The sequence below is a fragment of the Salvelinus alpinus genome, chromosome 2 (assembly GCF_045679555.1).
Source record: "Salvelinus alpinus chromosome 2, SLU_Salpinus.1, whole genome shotgun sequence".
Classification (NCBI taxonomy): domain Eukaryota; kingdom Metazoa; phylum Chordata; class Actinopteri; order Salmoniformes; family Salmonidae; genus Salvelinus; species Salvelinus alpinus.
Window position 1 is genome coordinate 118,787,553 of NC_092087.1, and position 16,655 is coordinate 118,804,207.

General features: G+C 41.4%; 1 protein-coding gene across 1 annotated transcript in view; it reads right to left on the minus strand.

Moving 5' to 3' along the window:
• Positions 1 to 16,655, minus strand: part of LOC139568466 (regulator of G-protein signaling 11-like) — a 126,274-nt gene that overhangs the window by 20,140 nt on the left and 89,479 nt on the right. The window contains exon 14 of the mRNA XM_071390297.1: positions 12,733 to 12,820. Within this exon, the coding sequence (XP_071246398.1) occupies positions 12,733 to 12,820 (88 nt within the window). The remainder of the gene's footprint in view (positions 1 to 12,732; positions 12,821 to 16,655) is intronic.

Consider the following 16,655-nt stretch of genomic DNA (forward strand, 5'->3'; position numbering starts at 1 on the left):
CAGTCATAGTACCACATCACTCAGTCATAGTACCACATCACTCAGTCATAGTACCACATCACTCAGTCATGGTACTACATCACTCAGATCATAATACCACATCACTCAGATCATAGTACCACATCACTCAGTCATAATACCACATCACTCAGTCATAGTACCACATCACTCAGATCATAATGCCACATCACTCAGTCATAGTACCACATCACTCAGTCATAGTACCACATCACTCAGATCATAGTACCACATCACTCAGTCATAGTACCACATCACTCAGATCATAGTACCACATCACTCAGTCATAATACCACATCACTCAGATCATAGTACCACATCACTCAGTCATAGTACCACATCACTCAGTCATAGTACCACATCACTCAGTCATAGTACCACATCACTCAGATCATAGTACCACATCACTCAGTCATAGTACCACATCACTCAGTCATAGTACCACATCACTCGATCATAGTACCACATCACTCAGTCATAGTACCACATCACTCAGTCATAATACCACATCACTCAGATCATAGTACCACATCACTCAGTCATAGTACCACATCACTCGATCATAGTACCACATCACTCAGTCATAGTACCACATCACTCAGATCATAGTACCACATCACTCAGTCATAATACCACATCACTCAGTCATAGTACCACATCACTCAGATCATAATGCCACATCACTCAGTCATAGTACCACATCACTCAGTCATAGTACCACATCACTCAGATCATAGTACCACATCACTCAGTCATAGTACCACATCACTCAGTCATAGTACCACATCACTCAGATCATAGAACCACATCACTCAGTCATAATACCACATCACTCAGTCATCGTACCACATCACTCAGTCATAGTACCACATCACTCAGATCATAGTACCACATCACTCAGTCATAATACCACATCACTCAGTCATCGTACCACATCACTCAGTCATAATACCACATTACTCAGATCATAGTACCACATCACTCAGTCATAATACCACATCACTCAGTCATAGTACCACATCACTCAGTCATTATACCACATCACTCAGTCATAATACCACATCACTCAGCCATAGTACCACATCACTCAGTCATAATACCACATCACTCAGATCATAGTACCACATCACTCGATCATAGTACCACATCACTCAGATCATAGTACCACATCACTCAGTCATAATACCACATCACTCAGATCATAATACCACATCACTCAGTCATAATACCACATCACTCAGTCATGGTACTACATCACTCAGATCATAGTACCACATCACTCAGTCATAGTACCACATCACTCAGTCATAATACCACATCACTCAGATCATAGTACCACATCACTCAGTCATAATACCACATCACTCAGTCATAATACCACATCACTCAGTCATAGTACCACATCACTCAGATCATAATACCACATCACTCAGTCATAGTACCACATCACTCAGATCATAGTACCACATCACTCAGTCATAGTAACACATCACTCAGATCATAGTACCACATCGCTCAGTCATAATACCACATCACTCAGTCATAGTACCACATCACTCAGATCATAGTACCACATCACTCAGTCATAGTACCACATCACTCAGTCATAGTACCACATCACTCAGTCATAGTACCACATCACTCAGTCATAGTACCACATCACTCAGTCATAATACCACATCACTCAGTCATAATACCACATCACTCAGATCATAATACCACATCACTCAGTCACAATACCACATCACTCAGTCATAATACCACATCACTCAGATCATAGTACCACATCACTCAGTCATAGTACCACATCACTCAGTCATAGTACCACATCACTCAGATCATAATACCACATCACTCAGTCATAGTACCACATCACTCAGATCATAGTACCACATCACTCAGTCATAATACCACATCACTCAGATCATAGTACCACATCACTCAGTCATAGTACCACATCACTCAGTCATAGTACCACATCACTCAGATCATAATACCACATCACTCAGTCATAGTACCACATCACTCAGATCATAGTACCACATCACTCAGTCATAATACCACATCACTCAGTCATAATACCACATCACTCAGTCATAATACCACATCACTCAGATCATAGTACCACATCACTCAGCCATAGTACCACATCACTCAGTCATAATACCACATCACTCAGATCATAGTACCACATCACTCAGATCATAGTACCACATCGCTCAGTCATAATACCACATCACTCAGTCATAGTACCACATCACTCAGATCATAATACCACATCACTCAGATCATAATACCACATCACTCAGTCATAGTACCACATCACTCAGTCATAATACCACATCACTCAGTCATAATACCACATCACTCAGATCACAATACCACATCACTCAGTCATAGTACCACATCACTCAGATCATAATACCACATCACTCAGATCATAATACCACATCACTCAGATCATAGTACCACATCACTCAGTCATAATACCACATCACTCAGTCATAATACCACATCACTCAGATCATAGTACCACATCACTCAGATCATAATACCACATCACTCAGTCATAATACCACATCACTCAGTCATAGTACCACATCACTCAGATCATAATACCACATCACTCAGTCATAATACCACATCACTCAGTCATAGTACCACATCACTCAGTCATAGTACCACATCACTCAGTCATAGTACCACATCACTCAGTCATAATACCACATCACTCAGTCATAGTACCACATCACTCAGTCATAGTACCACATCACTCAGTCATAGTACCACATCACTCAGTCATAGTACCACATCACTCAGTCATAATACCACATCACTCAGTCATAGTACCACATCACTCAGTCATAATACCACATCACTCAGATCATAATACCACATCACTCAGATCATAATACCACATCACTCAGTCATAGTACCACATCACTCAGTCATAATACCACATCACTCAGATCATAATACCACATCACTCAGATCATAATACCACATCACTCAGATCATAGTACCACATCACTCAGTCATAGTACCACATCACTCAGATCATAGTACCACATCACTCAGTCATAGTACCACATCACTCAGTCATAGTACCACATCACTCAGATCATAATACCACATCACTCAGTCATAGTACCACATCACTCAGATCATAGTACCACATCACTCAGTCATAATACCACATCACTCAGATCATAGTACCACATCACTCAGTCATAGTACCACATCACTCAGTCATAGTACCACATCACTCAGATCATAATACCACATCACTCAGTCATAGTACCACATCACTCAGATCATAGTACCACATCACTCAGCCATAGTACCACATCACTCAGTCATAATACCACATCACTCAGATCATAGTACCACATCACTCAGATCATAGTACCACATCGCTCAGTCATAATACCACATCACTCAGTCATAGTACCACATCACTCAGATCATAGTACCACATCACTCAGTCATAGTACCACATCACTCAGTCATAATACCACATCACTCAGTCATAGTACCACATCACTCAGATCATAATACCAGATCACTCAGTCATAGTACCACATCACTCAGATCACAATACCACATCACTCAGTCATAATACCACATCACTCAGTCATAGTACCACATCACTCAGTCATAATACCACATCACTCAGTCATAGTACCACATCACTCAGTCATAATACCACATCACTCAGTCATAGTACCACATCACTCAGTCATAGTACCACATCACTCAGTCATAGTACCACATCACTCAGTCATAATACCACATCACTCAGTCATAGTACCACATCACTCAGTCATAGTACCACATCACTCAGTCATAGTACCACATCACTCAGTCATAGTACCACATCACTCAGTCATAATACCACATCACTCAGTCATAGTACCACATCACTCAGTCATAGTACCACATCACTCAGTCATAGTACCACATCACTCAGTCATAGTACCACATCACTCAGTCATAGTACCACATCACTCAGTCATAGTACCACATCACTCAGTCATAGTACCACATCACTCAGTCATAGTACCACATCACTCAGATCATAGTACCACATCACTCAGTCATAATACCACATCACTCAGTCATAGTACCACATCACTCAGTCATAATACCACATCACTCAGTCATAATACCACATCACTCAGTCATAATACCACATCACTCAGTCATAATACCACATCACTCAGATCATAATACCACATCACTCAGATCATAGTACCACATCACTCAGTCATAGTAACACATCACTCAGATCATAGTACCACATCACTCAGTCATAGTACCACATCACTCAGATCATAGTACCACATCACTCAGTCATAGTACCACATCACTCAGTCATAGTACCACATCACTCAGATCATAGTACCACATCACTCAGTCATAGTACCACATCACTCAGTCATAATACCACATCACTCAGTCATAATACCACATCACTCAGATCATAATACCACATCACTCAGATCATAATACCACATCACTCAGATCATAGTACCACATCACTCAGATCATAGTACCACATCACTCAGATCATAATACCACATCACTCAGTCATAATACCACATCACTCAGTCATAGTACCACATCACTCAGTCGTAGTACCACATCACTCAGATCATAGTACCACATCACTCAGTCATAATACCACATCACTCAGATCATAATACCACATCACTCAGATCATAATACCACATCACTCAGATCATAGTACCACATCACTAAGTCATAATACCACATCACTCAGTCATAGTACCACATCACTCAGATCATAGTACCACATCACTCAGATCATAGTACCACATCACTCAGTCATAGTACCACATCACTCAGTCATAGTACCACATCACTCAGTCATAATACCACATCACTCAGCCATAGTACCACATCACTCGATCATAGTACCACATCACTCAGATCATAGTACCACATCACTCAGTCATAATACCACATCACTCAGTCATGGTACTACATCACTCAGATCATAGTACCACATCACTCAGTCATAATACCACATCACTCAGTCATAGTACCACATCACTCAGTCATAGTACCACATCACTCAGTCATAGTACCACATCACTCAGTCATAGTACCACATCACTCAGTCATAGTACCACATCACTCAGTCATAGTACCACATCACTCAGATCATAGTACCACATCACTCAGTCATAATACCACATCACTCAGTCATAGTACCACATCACTCAGATCATAATACCACATCACTCAGTCATAGTACCACATCACTCAGATCATAGTACCACATCACTCAGTCATAGTACCACATCACTCAGATCATAGTACCACATCGCTCAGTCATAATACCACATCACTCAGTCATAGTACCACATCACTCAGATCATAGTACCACATCACTCAGTCATAGTACCACATCACTCAGTCATAATACCACATCACTCAGTCATAATACCACATCACTCAGATCATAATACCACATCACTCAGTCACAATACCACATCACTCAGTCATAATACCACATCACTCAGATCATAATACCACATCACTCAGTCACAATACCACATCACTCAGTCATAATACCACATCACTCAGTCATAGTACCACATCACTCAGTCATAATACCACATCACTCAGATCATAATACCACATCACTCAGATAACAGTACCACATCACTCAGTCATAATACCACATCACTCAGTCATAGTACCACATCACTCAGTCATAGTACCACATCACTCAGATCATAGTACCACATCACTAAGTCATAATACCACATCACTCAGTCATAGTACCACATCACTCAGATCATAGTACCACATCACTCAGATCATAGTACCACATCACTCAGTCATAGTACCACATCACTCAGTCATAGTACCACATCATTCAGTCATAATACCACATCACTCAGTCATAGTACCACATCACTCAGATCATAGTACCACATCACTCAGATCATAATACCACATCACTCAGATCATAGTACCACATCACTCAGTCATAATACCACATCACTCAGATCATAATACCACATCACTCAGTCATAGTACCACATCACTCAGTCATAATACCACATCACTCAGTCATAGTACCACATCACTCAGATCATAGTACCACATCACTCAGATCATAGTACCACATCACTCAGTCATAATACCACATCACTCAGTCATAGTACCACATCACTCAGTCATAGTACCAAATCACTCAGATCATAGTACCACATCACTCAGATCATAGTTCCACATCACTCAGTCATAGTACCACATCACTCAGTCATAGTACCACATCACTCAGATCATAGTACCACATCACTCTGTCATAGTACCACATCACTCAGTCATAGTCCCACATCACTCAGTCATAGTACCACATCACTCATCATAAACCACATCACTCAGTCATAGTACCACATCACTCAGATCATAGTACCACATCACTCAGTCATAATACCACATCACTCAGATCATAGTACCACATCACTCAGATCATAGTACGACATCACTCAGTCATAATACCACATCACTCAGTCATAATACCACATCACTCAGTCATAATACCACATCACTCAGTCATAATACCACATCACTCAGTCATAGTACCACATCACTCAGTCATAGTACCACATCACTCAGTCATAGTACCACATCACTCAGATCATAATACCACATCACTCAGTCATAGTACCACATCACTCAGATCATAGTTCCACATCACTCAGTCATAGTACCACATCACTCAGTCATAGTACCACATCACTCAGATCATAGTACCACATCACTCAGTCATAGTCCCACATCACTCAGTCATAGTCCCACATCACTCAGTCATAGTCCCACATCACTCATCATAAACCACATCACTCAGTCATAGTACCACATCACTCAGATCATAGTTCCACATCACTCAGTCATAGTACCACATCACTCAGTCATAGTACCACATCACTCAGATCATAGTACCACATCACTCTGTCATAGTACCACATCACTCAGTCATAGTACCACATCACTCAGATCATAGTACCACATCACTCAGTCATAGTACCACATCACTCAGATCATAATACCACATCACTCAGTCATAGTACCACATCACTCAGATCATAGTACCACATCACTCAGTCATAGTACCACATCACTCAGATCATAATACCACATCACTCAGTCATAGTACCACATCACTCAGTCATAATACCACATCACTCAGATCATAATACCACATCACTCAGTCATAGTACCACATCACTCAGATCATAGTACCACATCATTCAGTCATAGTACCACATCACTCAGTCATAGTACCACATCACTCAGTCATAGTACCACATCACTCAGATCACAGTACCACATCACTCAGTCAAAATACCACATCACTCAGTCATAATACCACATCACTCAGTCATAGTACCACATCACTCAGTCATAATACCACATCACTCAGTTCATAGTACCACATCACTCAGTCATAGTACCACATCACTCAGTCATAGTACCACATCACTCAGATCACAGTACCACATCACTCAGTCATAGTACCACATCACTCAGTCATAATACCACTTCACTCAGATCATAATACCACATCACTCAGATCATAGTACCACATCACTCAGTCATAGTACCACATCACTCAGTCATAATACCACATCACTCAGATCATAGTACCACATCACTCAGTCATAGTACCACATCACTCAGTCACAGTACCACATCACTCAGTCATAATACCACATCACTCAGATCATAATACCACATCACTCAGATCATAATACCACATCACTCAGATCACAGTACCACATCACTCAGTCATAGTACCACATCACTCAGTCATAATACCACATCACTCAGTCATAGTACCACATCACTCAGTCATAATACCACATCACTCAGATCATAGTACCACATCACTCAGTCATAGTACCACATCACTCAGATCATAATACCAGATCACTCAGTCATAATACCACATCACTCAGTCACAGTACCACATCACTCAGTCATAGTACCACATCACTCAGTCATAGTACCACATCACTCAGATCATAATACCAGATCACTCAGTCATAATACCACATCACTCAGTCATAGTACCACATCACTCAGTCATAGTACCACATCACTCAGATCATAATACCACATCACTCAGTCATAGTACCACATCACTCAGTCATAGTACCACATCACTCAGTCATAATACCACATCACTCAGTCATAATACCACATCACTCAGTCATAATACCACATCACTCAGTCATAATACCACATCACTCAGATCATAGTACCACATCACTCAGTCATAATACCACATCACTCAGTCATAATACCACATCACTCAGTCATAATACCACATCACTCAGTCATAATACCACATCACTCAGTCATAGTACCACATCACTCAGATCATAATACCAGATCACTCAGTCATAATACCACATCACTCAGTCACAGTACCACATCACTCAGTCACAGTACCACATCACTCAGTCATAGTACCACATCACTCAGATCATAGTACCACATCACTCAGATCATAATACCACATCACTCAGTCATAATACCACATCACTCAGTCATAGTACCACATCACTCAGTCATAGTACCACATCACTCAGTCATAGTACCACATCACTCAGATCATAATACCACATCACTCAGTCATAGTACCACATCACTCAGTCATAATACCACATCACTCAGATCATAGTACCACATCACTCAGTCATAGTACCACATCACTCAGATCATAATACCAGATCACTCAGTCATAATACCACATCACTCAGTCACAGTACCACATCACTCAGTCACAGTACCACATCACTCAGTCATAGTACCACATCACTCAGTCATAGTACCACATCACTCAGTCATAATACCACATCACTCAGATCATAATACCACATCACTCAGTCATAGTACCACATCACTCAGATCATAGTACCACATCACTCAGTCATAGTACCACATCACTCAGATCATAGTACCACATCACTCAGTCATAGTAACACATCACTCAGATCATAATACCACATCACTCAGATCATAGTACCACATCACTCAGTCATAATACCACATCACTCAGTCATAATACCACATCACTCAGATCATAGTACCACATCATTCAGTCATAGTACCACATCACTCAGTCATAATACCACATCACTCAGATCATAATACCACATCACTCAGTCATAATACCACATCACTCAGTCATAGTACCACATCACTCAGATCATAATGCCACATCACTCAGTCATAGTACCACATCACTCAGTCATAATACCACATCACTCAGTCATAGTACCACATCACTCAGTCATAATACCACATCACTCAGTCATAATACCACATCACTCAGTCATAGTACCACATCACTCAGTCATAGTACCACATCACTCAGATCATAGTACCACATCACTCAGTCATAGTACCACATCACTCAGATCATAATACCACATCACTCAGATCATAGTACCACATCACTCAGTCATAATACCACATCACTCAGATCATAATACCACATCACTCAGTCATAGTACCACATCACTCAGATCATAATACCACATCACTCAGTCATAATACCACATCACTCAGATCATAATACCACATCACTCAGTCATAATACCACATCACTCAGTCATAGTACCACATCACTCAGATCATAATGCCACATCACTCAGTCATAGTACCACATCACTCAGTCATAATACCACATCACTCAGTCATAGTACCACATCACTCAGTCATAATACCACATCACTCAGTCATAATACCACATCACTCAGTCATAGTACCACATCACTCAGTCATAGTACCACATCACTCAGTCATAGTACCACATCACTCAGATCATAATGCCACATCACTCAGTCATAGTACCACATCACTCAGTCATAGTAGCACATCACTCAGATCATAGTACCACATCACTCAGTCATAGTACCACATCACTCAGTCATAGTACCACATCACTCAGATCATAATACCACATCACTCAGATCATAGTACCACATCACTCAGATCATAGTACCACATCACTCAGATCATAGTACCACATCACTCAGTCATAGTAACACATCACTCAGTCATAGTACCACATCACTCAGATCATAATGCCACATCACTCAGTCATAGTACCACATCACTCAGTCATAGTAGCACATCACTCAGATCATAATGCCACATCACTCAGTCATAGTACCACATCACTCAGTCATAGTACCACATCACTCAGTCATAGTACCACATCACTCAGTCATAGTACCACATCACTCAGTCATAGTACCACATCACTCAGTCATAGTACCACATCACTCAGATCATAATGCCACATCACTCAGTCATAGTACCACATCACTCAGTCATAGTACCACATCACTCAGTCATAGTACCACATCACTCAGTCATAGTACCACATCACTCAGATCATAGTACCACATCACTCAGTCATAATACCACATCACTCAGTCATAGTAGCACATCACTCAGATCATAGTACCACATCACTCAGTCATAGTACCACATCACTCAGTCATAGTACCACATCACTCAGTCATAATACCACATCACTCAGATCATAGTACCACATCACTCAGATCATAGTACCACATCACTCAGATCATAGTACCACATCACTCAGATCATAGTACCACATCACTCAGATCATAGTACCACATCACTCAGATCATAGTACCACATCACTCAGATCATAATACCACATCACTCAGTCATAGTACCACATCACTCAGATCATAGTACCACATCACTCAGATCATAGTACCACATCACTCAGTCATAATACCACATCACTCAGATCATAATACCACATCACTCAGTCATAATACCACATCACTCAGTCATAGTACCACATCACTCAGATCATAGTACCACATCACTCAGTCATAATACCACATCACTCAGATCATAGTACCACATCACTCAGTCATAGTACCACATCACTCAGTCATAATACCACATCACTCAGATCACAATACCACATCACTCAGTCATAATACCACATCACTCAGTCATAGTACCACATCACTCAGTCATAGTACCACATCACTCAGTCATAATACCACATCACTCAGATCATAGTACCACATCACTCAGTCATAGTACCACATCACTCAGTCACAATACCACATCACTCAGTCATAGTACCACATCACTCAGTCATAATACCACATCACTCAGATCATAGTACCACATCACTCAGTCATAATACCACATCACTCAGATCATAGTACCACATCACTCAGTCATAGTACCACATCACTCAGATCATAATACCACATCACTCAGTCATAATACCACATCACTCAGTCATAGTACCACATCACTCAGTCATAATACCACATCACTCAGTCATAGTACCACATCACTCAGATCATAGTACCACATCACTCAGTCATAATACCACATCACTCAGATCATAGTACCACATCACTCAGATCATAGTACCACATCACTCAGTCATAGTACCACATCACTCAGTCATAATACCACATCACTCAGATCATAATACCACATCACTCAGTCATAATACCACATCACTCAGATCACAATACCACATCACTCAGTCATAATACCACATCACTCAGTCATAGTACCACATCACTCAGTCATAGTACCACATCACTCAGTCATAATACCACATCACTCAGATCACAATACCACATCACTCAGATCATAGTACCACATCACTCAGTCATAGTACCACATCACTCAGTCATAATACCACATCACTCAGTCATAATACCACATCACTCAGTCATAATACCACATCACTCAGTCATAATACCACATCACTCAGATCATAGTACCACATCACTCAGTCATAGTACCACATCACTCAGTCATAATACCACATCACTCAGTCATAATACCACATCACTCAGTCATAATACCACATCACTCAGTCATAATACCACATCACTCAGTCATAATACCACATCACTCAGTCATAATACCACATCACTCAGTCATAATACCACATCACTCAGTCATAATACCACATCACTCAGATCACAATACCACATCACTCAGTCATAATACCACATCACTCAGTCATAGTACCACATCACTCAGTCATAGTACCACATCACTCAGTCATAATACCACATCACTCAGATCATAGTACCACATCACTCAGATCATAGTACCACATCACTCAGATCACAATACCACATCACTCAGATCATAGTACCACATCACTCAGTCATAGTACCACATCACTCAGTCATAATACCACATCACTCAGTCATAATACCACATCACTCAGTCATAGTACCACATCACTCAGTCATAATACCACATCACTCAGATCATAGTACCACATCACTCAGTCATAATACCACATCACTCAGATCATAGTACCACATCACTCAGTCATAATACCACATCACTCAGATCATAGTACCACATCACTCAGATCATAGTACCACATCACTCAGTCATAATACCACATCACTCAGATCATAGTACCACATCACTCAGTCATAATACCACATCACTCAGTCATAGTACCACATCACTCAGTCATAGTACCACATCACTCAGTCTAAACCTACTTGTAAACCTCATCTACTTTCAGGATGATCTTGGTGTGTGTGTTATAGTGTTGTTGGGGGGGTTGTGTGTGTGTGTTTGTGTTTGTGTGTGTGTGTGTGTGTTTGTGTGTAAACCTACTTGTAAACCTCATCTACTTTCAGGATGATCTTGGAGCTCTCTCCATGCCTCAGGTCCTCACAGGCCACCCAGAAACACAGGTTCTCCGCTGAAACACACACACACACACACACACACACACACACACACACACACATACACACACACGAACACGAACACATGTGACTAGAGAAGAGCAGTGTTGGTAACAGAATCCAGGTGTATTAAATGGTGCTGCAGTGGGCTTCTGTTCTACGGGCTCCGGACCAATTCTGATATTTTGTGTGGTTTTTTGCGGTGAACTTAAAAATGTTTGATTATCATGTTTCCGCCATCATTTCCTACGACCGGAAAGATCTCCCTGACATCAGAACAGAGATCACTAACCTCCATTTGGATGAAGATATCTTCTAGACATCAGAACAGAGATCACTAACCTCCATTTGGATGAAGATATCTTCCTGACATCAGAACAGAGATCACTAATCTCCATTTGGATGAAGATATCTTCCTGACATCAGAACAGAGATCACTAACCTCCATTTGGATGAAGATATCTTCCTGACATCAGAACAGAGATCACTAACCTCCATTTGGATGAAGATATCTTCTAGACATCAGAACAGAGATCACTAACCTCCATTTGGATGAAGATATCTTCCTGACATCAGAACAGAGATCACTAACCTCCATTTGGAGGAAGATATCTTCTAGACATCAGAACAGAGATCACTAACCTCCATTTGGATGAAGATATCTTCCTGACATCAGAACAGAGATCACTAACCTCCATTTGGATGAAGATATCTTCCTGACATCAGAACAGAGATCACTAACCTCCATTTGGATGAAGATATCTTCCTGACATCAGAACAGAGATCACTAACCTCCATTTGGATGAAAAGAGCTAGTTCAATGAGTTGGTGGTGCAGGACATACTACCCAACCCGAACCAGGCCCCGACACTCGGAAAAGGAAGAGATGGCGTAAGAAAGTTGGTGAGTGGATAAACCGCTTCTACCCTCTATTCTATTGGCGAACGTACAATCACTGGAGAACAAACTGGACGAGGTCCGTTTCAGGCTATCCTTTCTACTGGATCTGAAGAACTGTAATATCCTATATTTACTGGATCTGGCTGAACAAGGACAGAGATAATATACATCTAGCTGGTTTCTATGCATCAGCAGGACAGAACGGCAGTCAGCTCAACGGGGGAGGTGTGAGTATCTCTGTTAACAACAGCTGGTGCGCCATCTCTAATATTGAGGAAGTCTGGAGGATCTGATCGCCTGAGTACCTCATGATAAACTGCAGACCATACGATTTACAGAGAGCGTTTTCATCTATATGTATCATAGCTGTCTATTTACCACCACAAACTGATGCTGGCACTGAGACCTCTCTCAACCAGCTGTATAAGACCATAAACAAGACTGATGCTGGCACTGAGACCTCTCAACCAGCTGTATAAGACCATAAACAAGACTGATGCTGGCACTAAGACCTCTCTCAACCAGCTGTATAAGACCATAAACAAACAAGACTGATGCTGTTACTAAGACCTCTCAACCAGCTGTATAAGACCATAAACAAATAAGACTGATGCTGGCACTGAGACCTCTCTCAACCAGCTGTATAAGACCATAAACAAGACTGATGCTGGCACTAAGACCTCTCTCAACCAGCTGTATAAGACCATAAACAAGACTGATGCTGGCACTAAGACCTCTCTCAACCAGCTGTATAAGACCATAAACAAACAAGACTGATGCTGGTACTAAGACCTCTCAACCAGCTGTATAAGACCATAAACAAATAAGACTGATGCTGGCACTGAGACCTCTCTCAACCAGCTGTATAAGACCATAAACAAGACTGATGCTGGCACTAAGACCTCTCTCAACCAGCTGTATAAGACCATAAACAAGACTGATGCTGGCACTAAGACCTCTCTCAACCAGCTGTATAAGACCATAAACAAACAAGACTGATGCTGACACTGAGACCTCTATCAACCAGCTGTATAAGACCATAAACAAGACTGATGCTGGTACTGAGACCTCACTCAACCAGCTGTATAAGACCATAAACAAACAAGACTGATGCTGGCACTGAGACCTCTCTCAACCAGCTGTATAAGACCACAAACAAGACTGATGCTGGCACTAAGACCTCTCTCAACTAGCTGTATAAGACCATAAACAAGACTGATGCTGGCACTAAGACCTCTCTCAACTAGCTGTATAAGACCATAAACAAGACTGATGCTGGCACTGAGACCCCTCTCAACCAGCTGTATAAGAACATAAACAAGACTGATGCTGGCACTAAGACCTCTCAACCAGCTGTATAAGACCATAAACAAACAAGACTGATATTGGTACTGATACCTCTCTCAACCAGCTGTATAAGACCATAAACAAGACTGATACTGGTACTGAGACCCCTCTCAACCAGCTGTATAAGACCATAAACAAGACTGATGCTGGCACTAAGACCTCTCAACCATCTGTATAAGACCATAAACAAGACTGATGCTGGTACTGAGACCCCTCTCAACCAGCTGTATAAGACCATAAACAAACAAGACTGATGATGGCACTGAGACCTCTCAACCAGCTGTATAAGACCATAAACAAGACTGATGCTGGCACTAAGACCTCTCAACCAGCTGTATAAGACCATAAACAAGACTGATGCTGGTACTGAGACCCCTCTCAACCAGCTGTATAAGACCATAAACAAGACTGATGCTGGCACTGAGACCTCTCAACCAGCTGTATAAGACCATAAACAAGACTGATGCTGGTACTGAGACCTCTCAACCAGCTGTATAAGACCATAAACAAGACTGATGCTGACACTGAGACCTCTCAACCAGCTGTATAAGACCATAAACAAACAAGAATGATGCTGGCACTAAGACCTCTCTCAACCAGCTGTATAAGACCATAAACAAGACTGATGCTGGTACTGAGACCTCTCTCAACCAGCTGTATAAGACCATAAACAAGACTGATGCTGGCACTAATACCTCTCAACCAGCTGTATAAGACCATAAACAAACAAGACTGATGCTGGCACTGAGACCTCTCAACCAGCTGTATAAGACAATAAACAAGACTGATGCTGGCACTAAGACCTCTCTCAACCAGCTGTATAAGACCATAAACAAGACTGATGCTGGCACTAAGACCTCTCAACCAGCTGTATAAGACCATAAACAAGACTGATGCTGGCACTAAGACCTCTCAACCAGCTGTATAAGACCATAAACAAGACTGATGCTGGCACTGAGACCTCTCAACCAGCTGTATAAGACCATAAACAAACAAGACTGATGCTGGCACTAAGACCTCTCTCAACCAGCTGTATAAGACCATAAACAAGACTGATGCTGGTACTGAGACCTCTCTCAACCAGCTGTATAAGACCATAAACAAGACTGATGCTGGCACTAAGACCTCTCAACCAGCTGTATAAGACCATAAACAAACAAGACTGATGCTGGCACTGAGACCTCTCAACCAGCTGTATAAGACAATAAACAAGACTGATGCTGGCACTAAGACCTCTCTCAACCAGCTGTATAAGACCATAAACAAGACTGATGCTGGCACTAAGACCTCTCAACCAGCTGTATAAGACCATAAACAAGACTGATGCTGGCACTAAGACCTCTCAACCAGCTGTATAAGACCATAAACAAGACTGATGCTGGCACTGAGACCTCTCAACCAGCTGTATAAGACCATAAACAAGACTGATGCTGGCACTAAGACCTCTCTCAACCAGCTGTATAAGACCATAAACAAGACTGATGCTGGCACTAAGACCTCTCTCAACCAGCTGTATAAGACCATAAACAAACAAGACTGATGCTGGCACTGAGACCTCTCTCAACCAGCTGTATAAGACCATAAACAAGACTGATGCTGGCA